The sequence below is a fragment of the Anthonomus grandis genome, chromosome 15 (genome assembly GCF_022605725.1).
Source record: "Anthonomus grandis grandis chromosome 15, icAntGran1.3, whole genome shotgun sequence".
Taxonomy (NCBI): Eukaryota; Metazoa; Arthropoda; class Insecta; order Coleoptera; family Curculionidae; genus Anthonomus; species Anthonomus grandis.
In genome coordinates this window covers 18,876,118-18,902,848 of record NC_065560.1, presented here as the reverse complement: position 1 = coordinate 18,902,848, position 26,731 = coordinate 18,876,118, and the positions used below count along the sequence as shown (strand labels likewise).

Below are 26,731 nucleotides of genomic sequence, written 5' to 3'. Positions count from 1 at the left end.
AGTGAAGTGCTTTCTGAATTAAAACAAAGACTGGTTGTTGAGAAACTGTCTTTTCCGACATTAACAGTGACTGTGACTGAGGTTAACTTCAATGAAAAAGAATGTGGCAAGCAAGAGTGTTCAAAATGAAGAATGGAATTAAAATATAAAAGCTCTAAGGTGAGTGATCTTTGTAAATTAATCTCTCACCTAGAAGATAAAATTTTGGAGCAAAAACAATTTATTTCTATGTTACAAAACATTAACAAATCCACAGATCAGTTACCATCAATGCCATCTACTAATAATTCCATGAATAACAAAATATATAAACCTATTGACACTCCACAGTTTACTTCGCATCAAATTCAAAAGCGGTTTTCAAGTTCAAATCAAAAGCAAAAGCTCAGATTTATTACTGCCAGATGTCCATCTGACAGTAGTAAGTGGGAGATGGCAAGATCATCAAGCTTTGAAAGCTTGGACGATTTATGGAACAAGAAAAAGCTTCTACTCCTCGAAATTCAGAGGGCGCAACAGTCAATCGACGTTCAGTTTAATTGGTTCTTACAGGAGTTTCCAATCTAAGAAGTATTAATCTATGTTCTGGCTCTGAAGAACCAAAATATTGGGGAAACGGAAGAATATAAATTCAAAAATGTCTTTTACACTTCCACTGCCTTTTTAGTACTTTGTTTATTACGACTGATAATGGTGTAACTAAACACCACCATGTCTAGAGTACAACGCCGCTTTTCTTTTTCATACGCCATTACCACTACTACAACTATAGCCTTTCCTAGACAGTTATTTAAAAAAATGTTAAATTTTTAACAGCCTGTGGATCCGAAAGTAAGACGTTTAGGACATAACATTACATTTTATGCGCATTAAGGAATTGATTTTAGTAACGATATACCATATACAACCTTTTAATAATACATGTTGTAGGATTCATTGTTGGTAATTGATGCAATAAAACTAAAAAAAGTAATATTTACAAGTTTTACTTTTCTCACCTAACCGATACACAAAATGTCTAGGTAATCCCAAATTAATAAGATCATCACCTGAACATTGTGAAATATCCGGGCTATAATAAAGAATCGCCTCCCAACACAATTCGCTCAATTTAGGAAAACAAACCCAAGTAGAAAATACCGCATTACTTCTTTTTACTTCATCATCTATGCTATGTATTCCACCGAAAACGTACAATCTTCCTTGAGGAGTCACTGTGACAGCGTGAAAATATGTAGGTCGCGGAAGAAAACAGGTTTCAAAAAACGTCCACTGGAAACTTTTAAGGTTAAGTCTCCATAAATCTCTAAATATCATGTGCCCGTCAAGACCGCCTGTTATAAATACTTCAACTCCATTTCCATTATCGATTTGGGCGGCTCCGTGGCATCTTCGTCCCTTTGGTATTCCTAAAATTACATCAAAATATATAATTTTTATTAATTAATATATTTTTAAATGCAGTAAATTCACGATAAAAGAAACAAACTTATTTAAAATTCAGATGTGTTTTTCTTCTTTTATTTTTCGGACACATCGATTAGCATTGTCACTTGCGCGTTTTTTGAAATAAAAATTTTCTATACAGGGTACCTCGAGTAGAATCTACGGTGTCAACATTATTTTTTTTTAAATAGAACCAGGGTCGCCAAGAGAAGAACTGGGTTCGGGTATAAAAATAAAACATCTCAAGCAACACATTATCGTTAAATATGTTTATTAGACTATAGAATATACGTATATCATATACTATTCTGTTTATAAAAGGGAGAAAATTTCGGCATTTAAAACAAATGATACGGGATTTACATATCTAGTTTTTAAACTCCATTATTACAGCTTAAATATTTATATTTTTTTATATAAAGTTCTTCTGAAAAATCACTGTTTTTCGTCCATATGATCCAATCTAATAACGCTGTTTTTGAACTAAATATATATAAAATTATATCAAATTTACATAAACAGTGTTATTAAATTAAATATTTAAGATATATTTTCTGTAAAAACAGAAAATTGTTTAATTGTTAATTTAATTTCATTAAATTGTTTTTTATCAACACAACCCTTCGCCCCCCACCCACCTCTAACATTTATCCAGTAAGAAATTATTTTGAAAAATCACCATTTTCGTCTGTAAAATCCAATCTAATAGCACTGTTTTGGTGTTAAATATTTATTAATATACATATGCATATATAATTATCTCAAATTTAAATAAAAAAACTGGTTTATTAAATTAGATATTATTGACAACATTACCTGTTATTCATGTGCATTATTATTGTAAATTATTGGAAAACAATGATTTTTGAAAACTATTTCTTACTGTTAAGTTGTGTGGGGTGGGTGCTGAGGTTAAGGGTAGGGTTAATGAAAAACGGTATATTTGAAGAAAATAATGGTCTGAGAAAAAGGTATATTTATTAAACTGTAGAATATACGATTCTGTTTACACAAGGGAGAAAATTTCGGCATTTAAAACAACTGACAAGGGATTTACATAACTAGTAATGGAATATCATACACAAAGAAATTTAGAGAAAATAGAAAATGCATTAACGTGTATGAAACAATAATTATACCGGGTGGTGCGTCGCCGAGCGGAACATAGGAAATCCCATGTAAATTTTAAGGGGGTCAATAATCTTGAATTATTCAATTAAATATAATTGCAAAATTACCAAATGTTCCGCTCGGCGATGCACCACCCGGCATAGATAACATATACAAATAAAAAAAATTCAAGAATATCAATTTGCTCACAACTAAACAAGGTTTCGTTTACAAACATATTCATCGATTCTCTGTTGTCAAGTTTACACGAATTTTCACAGAAATATTCAGCAGAAATTTTCAGCTATATATCAACAGATATAATCTTGTTAATTTAACTTATTGGTGTTTGATTTTGGATTAAAAATAAAAAGTAGAAATAGATTTTCATTCTCATTCCTAATCGGCTCTAAAAAATTTGAAATGGCAACACCGCAGGGAAAAGCTGATGTTATCTTGACACACGGCTTTGTGTTTACATTCGGCATTTGTGAAGTTCTGTGCTTTTTTATTTAGTTTTTAGTTAAAAAAGGTTCAGTCATTTCAATGTTTTTGTAAACTGTTACGATAGTAAAAACTGGTGCCGTTTATGACGCACCATGGGAAAAAGCAAGTAAATGCATTCAGTTATAACATCACATCAAGGGACAACCGTCGTCATAAACGTAGAATAATAAAAACTTTTAATGTTGACTTCTTTATAGAATTATATAAAAAGTATAGTATTGTTTTGCGTATTGTTTTTGTAAGCAAACAAACTCCCCATAGTTCTACGGGAATGCTAATTCTAGCCTTTCAATGCTCTAAGCTTCCCGCCTTTCCTAACCCGCTATATTATCAAGGTTTTTATTGAAAGTTCTTCTCTTATCAGGGATTCACAAAGAACTGCAGTTCGCGCCAAGTGAAAAGCAGTTATTTACCAGCATTAAAAGAAACGTGCGCAAAACGTCTATAGTTTGAATCAGATATATTCTAAAACAAAACCGAACAGAATAAAAGAGACGAGTACAAGTGGTGTATGTATTTATCCGCGGCAATTTAGTTATATCCATTTGAACATATCTTGCCTAATTTGCCTACAAATAAATCTTAATTAATACATACGTACCATGTCTACCAGCAGGTTTGGTTAACTCGCTGTACCATTCTCGCTTTTCGATATCAAAAGCGGGTACGGAATCAAAGTCATATACATCATCAGCTGTTCCTCCAGCGAGGATATATATTTTCTTTCCGTCAAAACCGACCTCATGTCGGTAACGTCCTGGAGGTTCATGGTCTCCCACACCGGTACACAAGTACACAGCTTCCCATACCAAAGTCTTTAGGCTAAGTCTAGAAAAGAAGAAGATGATAATATATGTCACCTTAAAATAATTTAATAAATAGTAATACTATCTCAATATTCCCTTTTACTAATAAAATGGCGAAACTTAAAAATCTATAGTACCACTACCTTGCTCAGAGTGTGCATAGATGGCAGTGGCTACTGGGCTATTTAACATGGGTTTAGGCAATCATCATTTTCATTCTCTATATTGTAATGTGCACATCGTTAGGATAACTATATATCTTGTTATTTAGATAAGATTTGAGATAAGTTAGATGGCGCCATAGCTGGTTGTTGTTGTGTGAACGTGCTTCGACAAAATCATAAAGTTCCAGGCTAAATACGGTACAATAATAATTATTTTTATAGTAATAATATTTAAGCCTAAAGTTTCCCTAGTGTGGTGTGTTTTTGCTAGTATTACATTTCTACAAGTGACTATGCCACTTAAAACCAGGTCCAATTACACCGACAAGATGGAGGATATTGCTTGTGTTGTCAAGGCAGAAATTGAAAAAGTCTTAATTATTACTAAATTATTAGAAACTGAATTTGGCAAGCGAATAGTGGCACTAGAAAATTACATTAGTAATTTAAAAAGTCAAAATCAAGCCCTACTTTAACAAATGGATGCGCAGGAACAGCGTCTGAGACGGAGCAACATACGCATCTTTCGAATCTGACGAAAATCGGTCAGCAATAGACAAGGTGGCCGATTTCTTTCAAAATAAACTTAAAATTAACAATCACATAAATAAAAGCCAAATAATTTCTTGCCGTCACATTCATTCAACAACCCCAATAGCCGATAATCCACCGGCAGTACTGGTTCAAAGAGTTCGCAGATCAAAACGTCCATAGTGCTGTGCTAAAATCGAGAACGATTGCGTGTGCTTAGTGCGGCAGTAAGCAAGTTTACGTCAAAAAATGCATGTTGTTATGGTGGAGTGGTGTATATCAATATGAAATAGTAAATAATGGCGGCGTATAATATTGCGATCTGATGGGACTATGTACTATTTATTGTTTGGGTTACCTGTTTTAATTTAAACTAAGTGAATTTTGGTAGAAATAATTCAACTAGGCTTAATTTTCTCTACTTTTTGTGTGTGTCATATAGGTCTTTTATCTGGCTTCTGAATGAAACACCTGCATTTCTATTACAGTTTACATGCATGTTTACGATTAAAAACAATTACTACTTTTATTTTACAATTCAAACCTGTTTATATTTCGTTTTTTTTGGGTATTATATTATAGTGAATATAAATTAAATTTATATACATTTTTTTCTTTCTATTTATTTAATTGCTATATTTAATTATTTTCACGATGTTAAAAGCTGGTGTAGCTTTAAGTAAGCTTCAGTGGTAGTTCTCCGTACTATTAACTGTTTCTAAAAGTGTTTCGTAGTATATAAAAAATCATAATTTTTTTATGAGACAAGATACCTGCATATTTTTTCACCATTATGAAATTAGAATGAGAAAGGAAAGTTTTGAAAACTCATGTTCACGATAAAACATTAATTATTTCTCTTACAGTGTAAGAGCAAAACAAATAGTAATTAAGTGAAAAAGCAATAATCCTAGGAACTCCTGTATTATTTCCACAATAAAGAAGAACTTTAAAAAAGTAATTACTGTTTAAGGCATTTCATCATTGGACAATATTATAAAGTTATTAAAGTTACACCAATATTGTCATTGGCGTAGTTTAGATTTTTTTTTTAAATTTGGTCAGGATCTTTAAAAAATTTTAAAATTCCCTTATAACTCAAAAAACCGATAATATAAATCAATTTTAGCAAGACTTGCTGCAATTGATTCATATTAATGCAAAGACTTGCTTGGAAGCAATTGAGTGAAATGCTATTTATATTTTTGAATACAGTTAATTTTTTTTCTAATTTTATTTTCACTAAATCGATTTCGCTCTACACGTTAGCCTCAACATTTGCAATATCACAAACAACTTCGAACAAAGACCTTTTGGAATTTTATAAGAATAATAAAAAAGTTAATCAGGAATTTTGTTTCACTGAGGTAACAAAGGATATAATTTCCAATATTGTACTTGGGATGAAATCTAAGGCTTCTGGAAGCGATGGTATATCAGGATTTCGGTGGGCGATCCTAAATTCTAATAATAGAAAACTCAAAATTAAGGAAGATACAGGGTGTTAAAAAATATATTTATTTTTTATTTTTTTTAATAACTTTTTTTCTAGTGTACTGATTTTCGCGAAATTTTGCATGCATATTACTAGTGTTTCTTTGTATTCACCCTATTAATTTGAGGCTAGTCGTCAATGACGGCTTAAGCTGTCTTTCACCTTAGGAAAACGACTTAGAACTTGTTTGTTTTATTCTTTTTATAAATTTGGATGTCAAATTAGTAGAGCATCAATATGTATTAAAAAGTTGCTGTTGTTGCATCATCGTAGAATTAACTTTTTCCAAGAAAAACGACTTTAAACATTTGCGTACGTTTAATTAGAAATTTTGATTGTCAAAATTAACAAAGTAAGCTTTGAAATGAAACGCTTTAGTTTCCATAGAAATGAGTTATGACATTCTATTATAAATTTTCACAGATAATATTATCTGCAATTTTGATAATTTTAAAATCATTAAGATTGAAAATAAGATGAATAATTTTTAGTTTCGTGTTTGTGACCCAATATCTTCAATATTCCGGAGGGTTGTTGGGTGGGGTCAGAAATAAAACAGAAACCTGTTTACTTAAATGTCGACGTTTCGACTTATATTAAGTCATCCTCAGGACACTGAAATGGATTTAAGTAATCACAGAGATGAAACAAAGTAATTTCAAGTACATAAAAAAGAATATTAAAATAAATGTTTTTTACGTATACAAAAATTAAAACAACAAAAAAAACAAAAACCACGACACAATTAAAATTACATTCAGGTACAATCTGTAAAAAAAAAAATAATAAAAAAAATATAAATATAAATATAAAATTTATTTTTTATATATTACACTTCTTACCTAAGTCTAGGTTTCTTTAGTTATAATTAAAACACATTTATAATAGGACCGTAGAATTATTTTTAACATGGGTTAAATTGTAGGTATTATTGTGGGTAAACTAGAATCAACTAAATCTGTTCTAATTAATAGAATGTCTAGAAATGGAAGTTTGTTATTTGTTTCACACTTTATAGTGAGCTGTAATTTAGGGTGGAAGCTGTTAAATGTACTTTTTATGTTTTTTATTTCATTTTTGGAATACACGTGGCAATGTCGTCGACGAATCTTTTAAAAAATGCTAACCTTTATTTTATTTCCCCACGCAATATTTCTGTAATTCTGACATAACTAGATCAGAACAGATAGGTGCAGCACCTGGGAAGACTGCTCTAGCAGAACACTCCTTCAATCAACAACAAACACCAATTTGATTTTAACAGCACTCAGATCATTGGCAGAGAATCAAATTACAAAAAAAGAATTTTACTAGAAATGGTTAATATAATAAAGTGCAAAGAAAGTATTAGCAAAAAACCAGACACCGATGATCTGAGCGCAAGTTACTATAATTTAATTAATTTATTACCAAAAAGATAAAACTGAAACACAAAATTTTATTTTTGTCAAAGAGTGTATGTCCCAAATTGAGATCTCGCAGTGTATTAAAAAATTAAGTTTCTGGTTTTGAAAGTTTAGGTTATATCTTATTAGATCATTTATCTTATATCTTATTAGATCATCTTATTATCTTATTAGATCTTTGTTATATCTTAGTTCCTTATCTACTAATCCTTAACTTATCAACATAACATTGAATCATAAAAATTAAATAAATAAACGCTCGGAAGAATAAAAACATTTGTTTCTTGGCTTATTGCTGATTTTAGTTTGCCCACAATAACACCTACAATTTAACCCATGTTAAAAATAATTCTACGGTCCTATTATAAATGTGTTTTAATTATAACTAAAGAAACCTAGACTTAGGTAAGAGGTGTAATGTATAAAAAATAAATTTTATATTTATATTTTAATTTTAATTGTGTCGTGGTTTTTGTTTTTTTTGTTGTTATAATTTTTGTACACGTAAAAAACATTTATTTTAATAGTGTTTTTTATGTACTTGAAATTACTTTTTTTCATTTTTGTGATTACTTAAATCCATTTCAGTGTCCTGAGGATGACTTAATACAAGTCGAAACATGGACATTTAAGTAAACAGATTTCTGTTTTATTTCTGACCCCACTTGGGCCATTTAACCATTTGGGCTAATTTAACCATTTGGGCATAGTTGTACAACTGCTTTGGCTAAGACTACAGACCGTATTAATGGAGAATTGGAACAGCAAAGCGGGCGTTCTTTTAATTTTGACTTGTTTTGTTGAATATTTTGGTTTATATTGGTTTTAGGTTAAATGCCCAATTTAGGTTAAATTCAATCATTTCTGAGTAACAGGATGCAGAGGGTATTAGTTGATAGGAAGTAATCTGAGGTAATGACTTTACACTCGGGTATCCCACAGGGAAGTGTCTTGAGGGCTCCTTCTTTTTATAATTTACACGTCTAATTTTATTAATTGTATTCACTATTGTGATTATCATTTAGATACCGACGACACTCAAATTTTATACCCTTTTAAGCCAGAAAACGCGACAGAAGCTAACTTTAGATTAAATACGGATCTTCGGGCGCTTTGTGAGGTGTCCGAGGGTCACATGCTGAGGCTGAACCCCTTGAAATCGGTGGCTTTATTATTTTGTAATGATAAACTACGTAAATGTAATGATAAACTAAAATATCTTGGGTTAGTTGGATCTTAGTATCGAAAACGCTAATATTTCTTTTACGTTAAAATAATAAAAGGCTAAAATTCCTCTAAAAACCTTGGTTTAATTTGTGACACTAAAATTAAATTTATCGAACACATAACAGCTTGTATTAAAAAATCCTATAGCGCCCTTAAATCACTTTTTCCTCACAGGCGTTACTTAGTAAAGAAAACCAAAATTGAACTATGTGACGCACTCGTATTATCACACTTTAACTTCGCGGATAGTGTTTATGGTCCTTTTCTGGACATCAAAAAAGTCATTTTCCAACACAGGCCCGGAGAGTATAAAAGGTTCAAAACTCATGCAATGTTTTATATGTGGCACAAGACGTGGACAACACGTTTCACATAAGCTTAAAAAACTTAGCTGGTTGTCAATGTTAAATAGGCGTGTACTGTACTCGGCTTGTCTGTTTTATAACATCATTAAATTTCAGTGTCCTATCTATCTCAGTAGGAAAATTATTTACAGAACTGATGTTCATAATATAAATATACATAGAAAGCACATCCTTACGATCCCCAGGCACAATAAGGAACTTTTTAAAAGAGGATCCTCTTATAACATAGCGTCAACCGTAAATAAATTTCAAGTTACTCATTTTAACCCTTTCAGTCAGCGCATGTATGGACATCAATTTTCTATACATTTCAAAACCTCTTTTTTCAAATAAAAGTACCTTGCTTGGGCGTGCATAATAAACGCATAAAACACATGTGGCGCCATCCATTACTGATAGAGCGAACTTTGCAAACTTCATTATATTTTCATTTTTAGCGCAGTTAAACGCTTATGTTTACAACTACGATAATAAAGAAAGATTTTTGTAAAATAAAGTGTTGTTTATTACTGATGGTAACTAAAAACTATAAAGTCGTTAGTTTTTATGAATAATGCATAAAATATTTTTCGAAAAATATTTATTTGAATCAGTATGTCCATAATAATGGACATAATATGACCAAGACAAAAAACTAATTTCAAATTTGAACGGTTTTCGCAGTAGACTTTTGTTTAATTTTCTTTTTAGATAATATAATAATACGCAATTGATGTACCTTCAACCAGTAAACCAAAGAAATGAAACAGGCCTATGACAGAAAAAGAACTTTTAGATTGTCTAATGAATGACAATGATTCTGAAATAATGGGATTATCGGATGAGAAAAATAATTTTGAAGATGAACTCGATGATGATATTATATACGATTTAGAAATAACAGAAACCGAAAGTAACGACCAAATAAGACAACAAGAAGAAAATGAAAATTACGAAAAAAACAGGATATGAAGAAAACGCAAATATAGATGCGGAAGAGTGTGAATAGGAGAAAAGAATTTTGTAAACTTCATAATTTTACCGATAAAAAGAATATCGTATGAAAAAACCGGCGATATGGCTTGGTTCACTTCTCTACCCGAGACTATACATGAATTACCTGCTCCAATAATTTTTTTTTATGAAATATATTATACCAGATTCTTTGTTTGAACAAATGTAATAAACCAATTTGTATGCACACCAAAAAAACTTTGCTCGATTTTACCCAATATGCAAAGAAAAAATGCAAGAGGAGTAGCGATAGGATAAGCGATTTATAAGAATTCATATTGTCATGGGTAATCTAAAATTTCCAAGAGCAAGGATGTACTGGAATCAAATTACTGGCATTTCTTCAATAAGAGATAACATGACTTTTTGACCGATTCTCAAAATTGCGCAGTAATTGGGTTGGGTTGGGTTCCCCCTCGAGGAGCTGCTGGACCTTGTCGAATGGTGGAGGGAGCTCAGACAGTCATCCGATCTCGAACATAATATCGGTCGAGGTAGGTTTGCTAAGGACAGCTCAGTCGTTTTGTATAAACGCTTACTACTGACCTTACCTTATATCTACTTTTACCTTTTAGAATCAATCCCTTATTCCCTAGTGTTCCCATCCCCTCCCACGCTATTAGGTTTGCGAGGGCATTCCCTTTTTTCTCTCATCCCGAAACAAACAAAAAAAAAGGATTCCTGGATATCGACATATGCTATAGACAAGGATAAAACCTGGCAAGAGGTATAAATTGCACACAAAAATAATGGGAGATAAAACACAGGACAAATTACCTCAGGTGGGTTCCGGTGGTGCCGGGGAATACCATCCATTTCTAGAGGGCTGCCTCACGGATTTTGGGGGAGGCAATCAACCATTTACTACACAAGAATCTGAACAAGCCCGTATGGCAAATTTTTCCAGAAGATCCAGCATTGTTAGAAGGTCGATACCGATAACACCCAATAACTTTGCTCCAGAACAAGTTTAAACGCTCACAGCAAAACCAGCTACAAGCGAAGAGAATAAAGAGAATCCAGCAGAAAGAAAAAGGCAGGAAACTCTAATGAAAAAGATGAATAAGTAATCAAAACATAAAAAACTAAAAAAAGAAGAAAACAGACTGATGGAGGCGATGAAAAAGAACCAGAATACCAGAAGGGACATCAAAGAGACGACAGAAAATATTAGTAGCCTAATAAATGGACTAGAAATAGATCATCTAATAGACACTTTAACATCGCTGGACGAACAGGAGAGTGAAAAAAGAGACCAGGCGACACAGACAACAGCCTGGAAAAGTCAACACGAGGACAGGCGGGAGATCAATGTAGGCAATCTTCAAAGATACGGAAAAAAAATGGACAAAATTTGCACAGCTAAATTGGGAAGACAAATTATTGACTAATACTAAAATCAAAATTGGTAACCTACTAAAAACTAAAGCCCCGACAGTAACGGTGGTTCTAGTAGAAAGGGAAGCCACTGCGATGTCTAAAAGTTACTAAATGTTGTACAGAGATAGATTTCCAGAAATAACTGAAACAAAAAACGATTTCGAGATATTTGAACGGACCACAATTACGGCTACCAAAACATCAAAGGAAACGACAACCCAACTAATTATTAGGATAAACCAATGGTCAAAAGAAGAAGATTTGTGGAACCAAATTAAGCAACTACAGCAAGAAACGGAAGATGAAGATAATATGGCAATTCATAAAATAGAAAGTATAAGTCCTTAAAGATTTAAAAAGATGTTGGAAGCCATCTTCCATCAAAAAAACATACGTAACTATTTACACGAACAACGAGAAAGATCTCCAAAATGCCAACCATAAAACAACGGGCTACCTCAGCCTTAATTATAAATAATGACGAGAAAGAATATGAAGAAATCATGAAAGAACTTAAAACCAAATTAAAGAATAAGGAAGAAACTAAAATTATACACAACATTCAGAAGACCAAGGACGGCAAGATAATTATTCTCACGGACAATAACGAAAATGAAGTTAAGAAACTAAAAAAGGTCATAGAAGAGAACATAGAAAATTATCGAATACGCATAAGTAATGGCAACCCACAGCAAGAATCTACAATACTACACATCAGAGGAATGCACTTTTCGGCAACTAAAGTAGAAATTGCGGGTGCAATGGAAAAAAATAGTTGGACCGGTAAAAGAAGAAGAGGACTACAAGGTCAGCAACGTCCGAAATACCCTGACGGTTACTCTAATAACCAGCAAAAACGTAGCTTGGATACTTCTAAAAAGTAGGCCTTTGCAAATCGGAATTACAAGGTGCAGCGTGGAGGACAAACTAGATGTCCCCAAATGTCATAAAGACTGCCAAGACCCCAACAGAACACATCTCTGTACGAATTGTGAAAAAGAAGGGCACTTTTTCAAAGAGTGTAAGGAACCATCTAGGTGCTTCCTATGCAAGAGGGAGCACAAAACTATCACATGCTAAGATTAAAGAAATAAAAACTATGACATAAATATGTTTTTTTTAATATGTTTTATATTTATATTTTTATATTTACTTAAGGGTTTACGCGGTCCTTGCTGCCCATGCTCACATTGTTACAAATTAACGCAGATAGATCTTCACGGGCACATGATATTGCTTTGAAGACAGCTCTGGAACTTAAAGCAGACATTGCTCAAAAAAGCTCATGGATCACAGACCAACGAAGAGATGTTGCAATATACTTTCGTCGTGGACAAATCCTTTTAGAATCGGGAGCAGTGCTAAATCTCGTAATTCACAATGACGGAGGTCCTACTTTTATTAGAACGGAGACCAAGTTCCACACAGTACAAAGTACTAGATAATATGCCATGTCTGTGAGGGCAGACATATACTTTTAACATTAAATAGTAGAACTGCAAAAAAGTCGACGTTAAGACCGGAAACGACTTTAAATAAACAATTGCTCACGGAGGCTATCCGAGACGTGCAATATTATTAGATAATTCTTTAACTTTATCACTAAGCGAAACCATAATATAGTTAGTTTAAAGCTAAGCGAAACCATAATTAGTATTACAGCAAGAGATGATAATCCAGATGGTTTATGGAGGTCAGGAATATTTGCAATGCGATTAGAAACCGTTGTTTCGAACTTGAACTAGAAACAAATCTTTGTTTGGACACATTATTTCTTTCAAAGGAATAATAAAATATCAAATAATATAAATAATCAACAACAAAATATCAAATATTTTCCAAATAAGCCAAAAATGTGGGGGATTAAATTATGGATTTTGCAGGTCAAAGTGGATGATTTACGACTTGACTTAACGGTCAGGAACTGAAATAAAAGATATATACTCTCAATTTGGATAAGGAGCTTGGACTGTTAGGCAGTTAATCGAAAGACCGTGGCTTTTATCTTCTACGTAAAGATCATGGTCTTTATTTCGATAAATAATTTAGCAACTACAATTTGTTTTAATATCTAAATAGCAAATCTATAATGGCAGTAGGAACAATACGCGCAAACAGATTCGCTCGTGTAAATCTGGCAAGCATTAAGGAATTAAAACTCAAAGGTAGAGGCAGTTTTGATGTTGCAGGTAGTACTTATAATAAAGTTATTGCAAAATAGTATGATAACGAAGGGGTATTGATTGCTTCAAATTTTGTTGCAGAAGGAAAATTAGATATTTGCAAGAGGTGGGATAAAGCATCTAAAAATTTTAAAGATGTCCCACGCCCAGAGTCTATAAAACTCTGGGGGTGTAGACAATTTAGATTTTTTATTGAGTATATATAGATCTTATCGACGCTCCAGAAAATGGACAGTATGCATGATTACCCACGCTTTGGATATAGCAGCAGCAAGTTCGTGGCTTGAATATAACAAACAAACTTTCCAACATTTTATTCTCTACAAAGATCCTTCACAGAGAGGAAGACCAAGGGACAGTGATAATATACCACAAAGACCCAATAAGAAAATAAAAACACAAGAAAGGCCACATTCAGAGCAAAGATATGACTATTATGGTTATTTTTCTGAAATAGATTCTAATAAAGACAGTACAAGATGTAAATTTGAAATTGTAAATAAAAATCGTGTATTTATTTTTTTTTTAATTAAAGTTTTTTTGCACACATCTGTTTCCTCTGGTAAAATTTCTATAGGTCACCATGTCCATCAAAATGGACAAGTCATAAATCATTAAAATTGACCTATTATTCCTTGCACTTAATTTCAGAATTTTCTGATCATCAAAGAAAAGTTGTGACTAAAAAGGGTTAACACATCTTTATCCTGTTTCAAAAAAAGGATCAGACAGCAGCTTCTCAGTGAGTGAGATTTTATGGGCGTTTATATTTATTTCAGAGAAAATTAGATATTATATACATACAATTTTTTTTATTTTCTTGACCAAAGCTTAACATTTTTACCATTTATTATCGCTTTAACATAATGGACCGAATCATCTAGCTTTTCATTAATATTTGGGTTTTAGTAGACTTAAGTTAGGTAACTAAATGTAAGTACGGTTTAGAATTTTTCTACGGCTTTAACAGCCTCTCCTTTGGGAGGAAAGCTGACTATAAGGGCCATTTGTTTCATTTATATAATTTTGTTTTGTATTTTCAAAATTGTTATAATTAATTGGAACAATAAAATGATTTATTATTATTACTATTATTATTTGATTTGTCATTTATATTAATTTTGTATTATGTATCACCGGAATTATATTGTAACGAAATTCGGGAACACACTTTTATTGTCAACGTCAAAAACACTAACCTAACTCGCTTTCACTGTCGTTTAATTGTTTCCAAGGTAAAAACTGACTAAACAATTAAAACTGAATGATTTGTCACGAAGCGCGTCCTTTTTAAAACCCGATGGAACAGTTTCGAAATATTTAGAATTATCTTCATTGTTTTTGCCCAAAGAGACCAATAATTTTAGGAGAATACTGACAGTCAAAGCAAGCAAGTATACAAATTCTAGAAAATTAGAACTACAGGGATTTACAATAATATAACCTAAATAACCTAAATTGGGGCCAAAATGGGGCTCTCAAACAAGATGAACTACTTAAAAACTAAACACTATAGATGAAAATAATAAACCAAACGTAAGTAGAACCCTAAAGAAACCCTACGAATCAACTTTAACTACAGAATACTAATAAAATTGTACAAAAACTAGCAGAATAATTAACGTATTTACATTTTCATAATAATATGATATTCTGATAACGTAATTTTGTAGATATTTTGTTATCCTCTATTTACAAGAACTTACTTGGAACTTTATGTCAGTCACCGTTATTTTATAGGTTTCGTTTACAATATTATTTGTAATTTTATAGATAACTATGTAGTTATGGAATGTTTGTTTGAAAATTTCACTATATCGTTTTTTTTATTTGATTTACTTTCCATAAAATTTCATATACAGGGTGTTAATTTATTGAGTGCCGATAATACAGGATGTGATTCCTTGGGTAAACAAAATATGTCCTAAACGTCTTAGTTTTCGAGCTACAGGGTGTTAAAGCTTTAAGAAAAAAATATGGTTTTTAATTCATAAAAAAAATAATATTGCAGATATTTTTATGAAATTTGGTACACATTTTTTGATCACTAAGGAGCAGTTTCTGACGTAATAGATCTTTTAAAATTTTTACCAATGTCCGTACGGGATATGAACTAAAAATTTCTGAAGAAACAAATGATATACCACTGATTTTTTTAAAATCCAAAAATTATTTTTGAAATTTTCATTTATTTTAGAACAAATAATGTCTCTTGTCTTAATTTTATACAACGTACCGTTTTCGCGCAAAAAAATAAATACCACAAATAATTGACAGCAATTGCTGGAAGTTTCCTGCACCCACAAATATGCAAGCATTTTTCCTTTCCAATTACTTGTTCGCATAGAACCTACGCACATTATTAAAGATTCCTAGGGTATTCCTTATAGTTTAAAAGGATTTTATTATACGATTTTTTAACTCTTTTTCAGTTTGAATCGGCACCTCATACAGTAAGCTTTTTAGATGCCATCAGAAAAAAAAATCTAAACTATTAAGCTCGGGAGACCTAGGCGGCCATGATTGTGTTCCTCCGCGCCCTATCCACCTATTGTGATATTGGCGATTTAAAAATGTAAGCACTCGTAAGCTAAAATGTGGAGGCGCACCATAGTGCATTAGCCCCATCTGGTTTCTCAGTAAAAGAGGAAGGTCTTTAAGTAATTTTGATTTTCTGATTTTCCACCACTTTTTGAATAAATCATTCAGAGAAATTAATTCGCAAAGGGAAATCTCTAGGGAGTAATGCTTGATGCTCTCTTTGAATGTAATACGGGTATAACAACTTTCGATGAGAATTTTCCAAACGAGTACTTGTGAAACATTAAAGGTTGATGCGATTTTCCTTGTACTAGTTTCGGGATTCTCTTCAATTTTTATGTAAAATTCCTTCTTCAAGTTCTGGTGTTCTTACTGTTTGATGGAGTCCTTTAGCACTGTGGTCTGCTTTTAATGTCCCGATCTCGTGAAGGCATAGAAATTCCACGCATTGTGAGTATGGGTGCCTAACAAATTGCAACAACAAAATATTAAAAGCAGTTTCAATGATTATACTGAACAAGGAAAGTTTTTGGTAATTTTTTTTGCGCGAAAACGGTGCGTCGTGTGAAATTAAGACAAGAGACATTATTCGTTTTAAAATAAATGAGGATTTTAAGAAACAATTTTGGATTTTAGAAAGAACCGTGGCGTATCATTTTTTTCTTCAAAAATATTTAGTTTATACTGGTAAAAATATTTATTACGTCGAAAACTGCTCATTAGTGATCAAAAATAAAATTCAAATTTAAAACTTTTTCTTTCGCCCTCAAGATGCAGAGTGATAGTTACAAAACAATAATAATAGAATAAAATATGAGAAATAAGGACCACCTCGCGATTATATAACCAATTCACAAGACTCATTTGAATACAAGCTTGTGTGAAGTAGCCTCTATAATACTTTTACAAGTAATATAGAGGTACAGTTCAAATATAAAATATTAGAACCAGGTTAACACATAAAATAAAATGAAATATCATTCTGACATACATAAGTGTAAGTTAGAAATAAAACTTATATATCCTAAAGATAAGAGGCGCAAAGAAGAGCAAGAAATACGTACGAAATAAAAAAGTGTGCAAAAGAAAAGAAAATAACACTGAGAATCAAGCAAAAACAAAGTATGAAATGTAAATTTCAATTGTTAGAGGAAACTTAAGATTTGCATAAGGCAGGCGAACATTAACAACAACAAAAAATTACTACAGACCAATTTCGGTAATAACTGTTTTTTCTAAAATTATTGAGAAAATAATTAAAAAAAGGACGACGTCTTTGATTAATAAATATTTACCACTTGTTGACTACCAATATGGGTTTGTTAAGAACAGTAATACTCTTAGCGCAACAGTTGATTTTGTAGATTACATATCGCGAGCATTGGATAAAAAAGAATTAGTCGAGGCCGTATTTGTCACTTGCAAAAAGCATTTGATGTTGTGAGTACCGATATACTTTTAAATAAGCTCGGAAAAATGGGATTCAGGGGAGTACTTTTTAATTTACTTAAAACATATCTCGAAAATAGTAAACAATATGTAAAATTAAATGATACACATAATTCAGTGTTAGTTAATTCTTATGACGTCCCACAGGATTCCATACTCGGACCACTGTTTTATTCCTTGTATGTATTGAACTTGAAGCTTGCTAATCTCACTGCGCGTTATTTCACTTTTGCCGACGATACTGTGTTAGTTTATACAGGTAGTAGCAAGGTTGTTTTAGAGGATAACATCAATTTCCATCTCAAAATATATATGGACTGGTTGCATTTTAATAAATTAAAAATTAATTATAAAAAAACAAAATACATATTATTTAAACAAAAAAATATACAAAATATACAAGTTGACGACTTTTAAATTAAAATTAGAATCTATTTGTGATACTTTTGATCTCACTCAATTAATAAATGATCCTACCCGAATAACTGGAAATTCGTCCTCCTCAATAGATTTGTTTTTTAGGAACTGAAATAATATTATTAATAAGGGAGTTCTCGATTGTCAATTTTCATTTTGGAATATCCTGTCAATTTAATAATCATTCTACCTCTGTAGTTTTCAATTTTCTTTTCGATCGTTAAAAAACATAGATCTTTTAAGCTTTCAAACTAATCTTGAAAAAAATCTAAAAACTAAAAGCATACAAAAAAGAAAATACTCTCCATGGAATTAAGAAATAAAGCATTAAAGGAATTTAAATCTTCCAATTAGCATTTTTCCAAATTAGCATCTAAGTGGGATTATTATAAGCAACTAGCTAAGGATACAAACTGCAATAAAGGCTGAAAAGCGAGCATATTATAAAATAAAACTTTCAAGGTTCTAGTATTACGAAGGGCCTAGAATGCAATAAACTAAGACCAATGAATAATCAACAAATTCCTGGTAATATGAAAAATGTTAATGACTTTAATAGGGTATTTTACTAATAGCGGTAATAATCCAACAAATTCAAATGACCATAAGCTTTTACAATTTTACTTAAATAACAGTGTTACACAGAACATATACAAGTCCAAGGCGTTTGTAGTAGACAATTTAAATATTTCTCTTATTCATCTTTGTTGTCCCATTATTATAAAATACCTAACTCATATAGTTAATGAGTGTATAACACAAAAATACTTTCCTAAAATTTGGAAAGAGGCATATATTATGCGTTTACCTAAAATCGCAAACCCTACTGAATTTGGCCACTTTTGATGAATTACCCACCCTAGTACTAGAACGAATTCTGGAACAGCACATTTTTAGAGTAGTTTGATTTTACCCTCTAAGCAATGGCTTTATGGCGGATTACAGTTGTGCTTCAGCTAGGCCCTACATAAAAACATTATTATTGAACGTGATAGGGGTAAAGTCACGGCCTTGATATTACTAAACTATAGTAAGGCCTTTGATTGTGTCGATCATCATATTTTGACATCAATTTTACATTATGTCGGGTTCAGTGAGGTAGCAGTGAATGTTTTAAAACTTAGAACATTAAAAGGCTAGAATTAGTAAGCAACAACTTTGTTTAAGTCCAACATGTGCACAGTAGTAAGAGGGGTGTTTTGTTTACATACATATTCATAGAATCTCTGTTGTCAAATCTACACAAATTTCCAGTGGAGGAAATTTTTAGCTATATATTAACAACCATTATAACGTTAATTTAACTTATTTGTGTTGTATTTACAGAAAAATATAAAATAAAAAGTATAAATAGAATTAACCTATTTTAAAAATAAATATAATATCCTTAAACAAAAAAAAAACAAAGTTATTAACATTCTTATTACTAAAACTGCTTCTAAAAAAATTGAAGCGGCACACCGGAAGCTCAAGCGCCTGAGCGATACGCGTAGTGTCATCTGTCAAACGGCTGTTTGTTTATATTCGGGACTTGTATATTTTCTTTCCTTTGTGGTTTAAAAAGGAAAAAGGTCACAGTTTAGTGTTTTTTAAAATTGGATGCTAGATTGCGGATAGCTAGGATGGCAAAAACTTGTGTCGTTTGTGCCGCATCATAATAAAAAGGCGATTCGAGCCGATCTTTTTACAAGTACCGATACTTTCATAACATCATGGGGCTACCATCATCATAAACGTAGAATAAGGGATCTTAGAATAAACCTAATAAAAAATTGGATGTGAAAGTATGCGTAAAATACAAACATCTTTATATTTTTGAATCTAAATATTTTTTAAAAATATTCATCTATTAATAGGCTATAAAAAATAAGAAACTAGAGTTTGGTCCATGGCTTTATTAACAGGATCTTATGTTTTTTTTTTTTGTTGTTTTGGCAGAAAAAAGGCATAATATTAGATGTCTAATGACCATGCCCAAAGGGAACAATGGATTTCATTACTGGAAATCAACACAACTAAAAAGAATATATTTGTTTGTTCAGATCACTTCCTTAGAAGTGATTTCTTACATGAGGGAGATGATATTATTAGTAGGACTTTAATAAAAAAATTAGCACTACCTCAAAGGTAATTTTTTTTTATGTATTTTTTTAGAATATTTATAGAGTATGACAATATTTTACAGTAGAATTATTGATAAAGGTTTAAATTATTGATGCTTTTATTTACTACATTATGTAAGCTAAAAAAAAGCCTTTTAAAACTTGTGCTTGGGCTCTATTGTAAAACATACAGCTTCGGCATAAAAAGTATTAGTTTTACTTATATAAGCTTCATTTATACCTAATACTTATTGAATTAGGTATGTATGTAAAAGTACTTTTTTACTAGGATTTCTGATGCACTGGTTAAAATTATAGCAGCTAATAATTCAGTTAATTTACTAAGTGATTTACCACTGAAAGCTTCTATTAGCACTAGCACTATTCAGGAAAGTTCTTTAGCTTCCAAAACAGTATATAGTACAAACAGTGAAGCTAATATAGACAAGTAAGGTTAATTAAAATAGATTAATATTCTTGATACACCAAATTTTGTATAATTACAGATCTGATCGTTCATCATCAACAATAACTGCATCTGAGATTAATAGTTCTACAGTAACCGTGAGATCTAGGTCATCAATAATTACTATTTCTCATTCAAGCCGTCTTAGTTCAACTGCTGCACATACCCTGACTCCGCTAAGGAAAAGGTAAAAATACACTCAAAATAGACACCAACATATCACATTTAAAAATTATTGTTCATTTCTTTCTCTAAGTACAAATAAGAGTTTTATGCCATGTATGGCAGTTCTTATTTACAAGTGATCAGCATTAGTTTTTTATTTAAAAGTATTTTATTGTGTTATAGTTGTTTAATTACATGCAAATAATTATTAAAATGTATGATATTATAAAGATTCTTTATTTATACATTTTATTGATCAATTGAAATATTATAATGCACTTTTTTTATTTTTTATTTTCATTTTTGTTGTTAGACTTAGAGATGGTTGGAGAAAGATATTAATTTAACAACATTAATATCATCAAAGGATGATATTAATGTTATCATCAATTATTCTAGGGTAAAATCAAAACGATATCCTGGGAACCTAAAATATAAAAATTTGAACCTATATAATTCTCATGAAATCATCCATAATTGAGGCTATAAGTGCAATATCGGACTAACCCACAAAAATTCAAAATCGGCTTTATTGTAGAATATTATCCGTCAAGTTTAAATCTATTTATTGCACAGTAGACCAAACAACCAATTCCTTTTCGTTACGAGATGGCAGCACTAAACTAGTTATTGAACTTAATTATTGATGAAAGATTAAAGAAGCAAAGTGAACTATCCTCAGTTAGTTCACTGAGCTACTAAAAGTAAGAAGTTTATATGCTAGAGACACCCTAAAAAAAAGTCACTAAACTGGCAAAAAGTGGAAACGCAACGGTCATCTGTTTTGATCTAATGAAGACTCTTCCTACACCTGTACTTACCACAGGCATTTGTTACTATAAAAGGCAGTTATGGACTTACTGCTTTAATATACATGAAATGGGAACCAATAATTCGTTCATGTTTGTATGGGATGAAAGTATTGCTTCCAAGGGGCCGCAAGAGGTGGGATCTTGTATTTTATATTACATAAAAAACTTTGTTACATCGAAAAGACTTATGTGTGTGGTCAGAATCGTAATATAAAAATGTCATTGATATGTAACTATATTACTGCATCTCCATTATTTACTATGGAAGAAATAGATCATAAATTCCTTGTAAGTGGTCATTTCTATTTAACATGCAACAAAGATTTCGAAATCATGGAAAAAGAAGAGAAATTCCATCCACATATTTTTATACCTTAAGACTGGCATACAGTCATAAGACATGCTAGAAAAAAAATCCCTTTACCATAATAGAAATGGATAAGTCAAGATTTTTTTCCACAAAGGAACTTGAAAATAACTAAATAAACACAAAAGTATCTGAAACAAAAACAATGGTGGCGAGGCTCAAAATCCAATGGTTAAGGTTTAGACAAAATTATCCCAATACTATTTTAATTTTTCCCAATACTATTTAGTATAAGTACTCGAATAATGAAGAGGTTTATTTCAACACAGTAGATCTTAGTAAAAGGAAATCTGTTTCCAAGGAAATTAAGGATCTGCCCCTTTTATACCCAAATGGTAATGCCATTAATGAAACTAAAATAAAGATCTCCTTGAGTTAATGGAATTCATATTTTCTATATACCAAGATTTTTATAAAAATCTGAGGTCATTTGCTCAAGCAACTGGAGGTGAAGTAGTTGGCCCAATTGAGGAAAAAGAAACTTTACGTATTTAATAACTACCTACTTAATAAAAAAATTAAGTTTCTATATTTTTTTATTTATTCTCGTGACAATACGAGTAATACAGTTTTTGACGTAATACTTATAATAGCTTCAGTTATAGTAACCCATTAAAAACCCAATCTATTTTAAATGCAGAGTGGACTAACCCACATAGAAAAATCGAATATTATAGCCATATCCAAAAATTTAAAACAAGTTGCGCAAATTTAAGTAACACTCAAGAACATTCAATTAATTCGAACTACAGAAATGTCCTTTTAAAAGGGTTTTGCGCACTTACATTTTCGTATTTTTTTAAAGCTATTTTTTAGCACTTAATAATATTGGGGTTAGTCCGTTTTTGCACTCATAGCCTCAATTATCCTACAAGGAACAACACCAATCTTGCACCTGATTTCTGCCGATTTGAGAGATCCAGAAGCGGCTCCAGATACCGATGTGTAAATTTCTATAACTGTGTACCAGCCAGACCAAAGGTTTTAAATTTGTACCAATATAAAAAGGAAATGAAATGTTTTGTTTTAGAAAAAGCTTTTCTTTTATTTGGGGAGTACTTTGAATCAAATTTTAATTTGCCCTAGTTCTTATAATGTGTTTTGAAAGTGTTTTTTAAATGAATTTTACCTCTAATAATAGCCATTTTGAATTTTAAACGTTTCATATTTCTATTTTATATTTTTATATGTATATGTACCAACTATGTAGCTACTATATTGTTTTGTACCTTCGGAAATAACTGAAAATTTTTATGATATAAAGTTTTTTAATTTAAAATTTTTGCCATTTCTATATAACCATTTGGCATCATTGCATCAGAGATGTTGCAAGCAAACAAACCTGCCCCTAGTTCCACAACATACTACTTTTAGCTTTTCAATGTTCTAAGTTTTAAAATCATTTCTAAGTGACAGATTTCAGAGAAATAAAATTGATAGTGAAATGTCAGATGCTCAACGACAAGAGCTCAAGTAACATGCGGCATTCCACAAGGCAGTATTATGGGCCCTCTTTTATTCACAATATACACGTGCCGGTTTTACATAGTACTGCGACATTGTAAGTACCATCTATATGCATATGGTAAACAACTATACTTCTCATTTTTAACCCATGAATTAAAAGATACTCAAAATAAAATCAATGAGAATCTAAAAGCAGTGTCTCTTATATCATTAAAACATATGCCACTAACCCACCATTCCTTTATCGGAAATTTTCCTTTAGTACTGATGTTCATTATTTGAATCTTTGAAGAAAAACGCTTCAAATTTCCAAACATCGAACTGAATTCTTTAAACGGTAATTTTCTTACAATATTAGTAGACAAATTAATTTTTTTTGATAACGACTTAAACTCTTTACATATTTCAGCTAATGTGTTTAGAAAACATATATTTACGATGCTGTTTGATGGTCAGTAGATAGCCTTCTGAACCTTGTGCCCGGCATTGATTTTGTTTTTTGGTTTAAAAATTGTGTTAAAAAAGTTTAAAATAACTGTTATAGGCATGTTTATAAATTTAGATATTAGCATTTTTCACACTTGGGAGCTGATTTATACATCGAAATTTGGCTACAGTATTAAAGAGCAGAATCTGCTATATGCAGAAATCTGAATCTGTCGGCCTTTTATTTACTCGCATATTTTTTGTTCCATATGAAACTTTGTATGTATTTTTGAGTTGAGTGAAATAGAAAACATTTATGATTATTATTATCATTATTACGTTTTTGGAAGTATTAATGTTTATAATAGCGGTGAGGACAAATACTTGAGCTTGGTTGATTTCCAGAAACCTGAGTTGGTTCAATGACTATCTCTCTATTTATCTGCTCCTTAAAATTACTCCCGAAGGATGACATAAGAGAAACTTTCTTAAATATCTGAAAAATTACGTAAAAAATCAAGAACAATCAGTTACCAATCACTCGAAATGCCTGGAAGGTTAAAAAGATTTTAATGGGCGGAATATTTAAATCTCTTGCTCTATTGTATTGATGTGCTCTCTATAATTATGAATTTTGATGAATAATTTCATATTAATATAGTCATTTCAGAGCAACTGAATTATCTCTGGTTCTGTTGAGTTTAGAGCTTTTGAGGTTGATATATTTTTTTAGAATTAACTATTTTGAATTCAAAAAACTTTATTTAATGATTCGGGTTTGCGTAGGTCAACAACTATGTCACAGCTTAACATAAGAAGGGTTTGCTGACGTGGAGTAAAATTTAAATGGTCATAACTCATAAACTGTTTTTCCAATTAAACATTTTAACGGCAATTAGTAGAAGTTTGTTTCTGACCATCATGACTTTAAATCACCTACCAAAGAAGTTATAAGGGTTTATTGGGTCACGACTGCCTTGACAATAGCAACTCAAATATCTCTGGTTCTGTTTAGAGCTTTTGAGGTTGACTCTTTTTTTGGATTTAGCTATGCTCAATCTAAAAATCTTTATTTCATAATTCTAGCTTGACCCAAGAAGATTTGCTGACGTGAGGCAAAATTTAAAAGGGTCATAACTAATCAACCAGTATTTCAATAAAAATAATTTTAATTACCGGTTGATAAATTATAATTTGTTCAAGTTTGCTAATGATGACCATGACTGTAGATCAACCACCACAGGAGTTATAAGGGCTTTTTGGATCATGACTGCCTTGATGAGTAAATTTTGTATAAAAGCTGAAATTTTTTTTATTATTAGGTTTGGAGGTTTTAAGCTTAAAACACTTTTTTTAGATTCGACTATACTAAATGCAAGAAACTTTATTTCATGATTCTAACTTGCATAGATCAACAATCATGTCTCAGCATGACCGAAAAAGGATATGATAATGTGAGGTAAAATTTCAATGGTTGTAACTCATAAACTGTTATTCCAATAAAAAAAATTTCAAAGGCAATTGACAGATATTTGATCATTAATTCTTCAAGTTTACTTATGACGATCATGACTGTAGATCAACTACCAAAGAAGTTAGAAGGGTTTTTTAGGTCACAACTGCCTTAACGAGAAAATTTTGTGTAACAGCCCAACTTGAAATAAACAAATAAATACCATAAATAAGTCATTTAAATCCTAAAAGTGGCCATTTTTAGAATCAAATTAAAGGTCTTTTACCTTAAGTGAATCTAACCTGGCATCATTTAGTTTTAAACCACAAGAGTTTAAACTATGATTAACAGAGTCACTGAAAATAGGATCCAAGGATTAAAAATATTCAATGGAACGACCATGTGGTACAGTTTATAGAAGCCATGAATTGGCTGAATACCTCACTTTTACTCAATTTCAGCCTTCGACCATTGCGCTGCAGGTAAATTGAAGACCTCTACTATGTACAAATATCAAATATATTATTGAACACCTGACCTACCGTGAAACTATTTATGCATACCTATGAATATCACACGTATAATCAAACCCCGTGGTTCCACCTATGGTAAACAAGTAATCATTATGGTATACAACAGCTTGGCCATATTGGGGTAGTGGTAACTGACCACTAGTCCTCACTTCCTCCATTGGAATGGAATCATCCTTTATATTACAAATATATAACTGGTTGCTGCATCTTGTGCCGAATGGTGACCCAGTTCCCCCATAAACCTACAAATTACATAAAATTAATAAATAAGCTATTTTAATAGAATAACATTTAATGAAAATAAAATATGGTATAGGGGATATTGAGACACACACAAATTTTCTTATTATAAATGCAAATTGTAACTAAGTCTAAACTGTTATTATATGCCTTATTTTAAATCGGAGAACAAAAACTAACGGCAAGAAACATGCTATTTGTGTACTTTTTTTCTATATTAATTCATAAATAATAAATAATAATAATAATATCGTTTATTTCCTCAATACAAAGCAAATATACATACATAAAGTTCTCTAACTGAAGAAAAGTCATATTCACAGTGCAAAATAAAAAATACAAATATTATTACAAAGGCATCTGCAGGTGTGAGCTATAAAGCGAGTGTGGAGACCGGGGTAATAAAAGCCAAAACTTGGCCATTGATAGTGTTTACCTGGGTGTAGGGGAACGCTGGAAATTCCATAGGCTCCTAATACCAATACACGAGTACCTATTTGCATCAATTTGTTACCCGTTTGTACCTGGTCATGTACATATTTGCGATTGTAGGATATAAAACTAGGTATATAGGTTATTATTGTAAATGAAACAAAGATAATAATTACAAAGACTGGTTAAAGTTTTATTAAAATAAGTAGTTACATTATAAATGGACGGAGAGGTTGACCATTTTGTTG

At 31.3% G+C, this 26,731-nt stretch overlaps 1 protein-coding gene across 1 annotated transcript in view; it reads right to left on the bottom strand.

The window, feature by feature from the left end:
- Positions 1-945: 945 nt before the first annotated feature.
- Positions 946-26,731, bottom strand: part of LOC126745054 (kelch domain-containing protein 10 homolog) — a 44,800-nt gene continuing 19,014 nt past the window's right edge. Inside the window, exons 2-4 of the mRNA XM_050452733.1 lie at positions 25,842-26,053; positions 3,665-3,891; positions 946-1,409 (exon numbers count right to left, since the gene is read on the bottom strand). Coding sequence (XP_050308690.1) covers positions 961-1,409; positions 3,665-3,891; positions 25,842-26,053 — 888 coding nt within the window. The 3' untranslated portion in view covers positions 946-960. The remainder of the gene's footprint in view (positions 1,410-3,664; positions 3,892-25,841; positions 26,054-26,731) is intronic.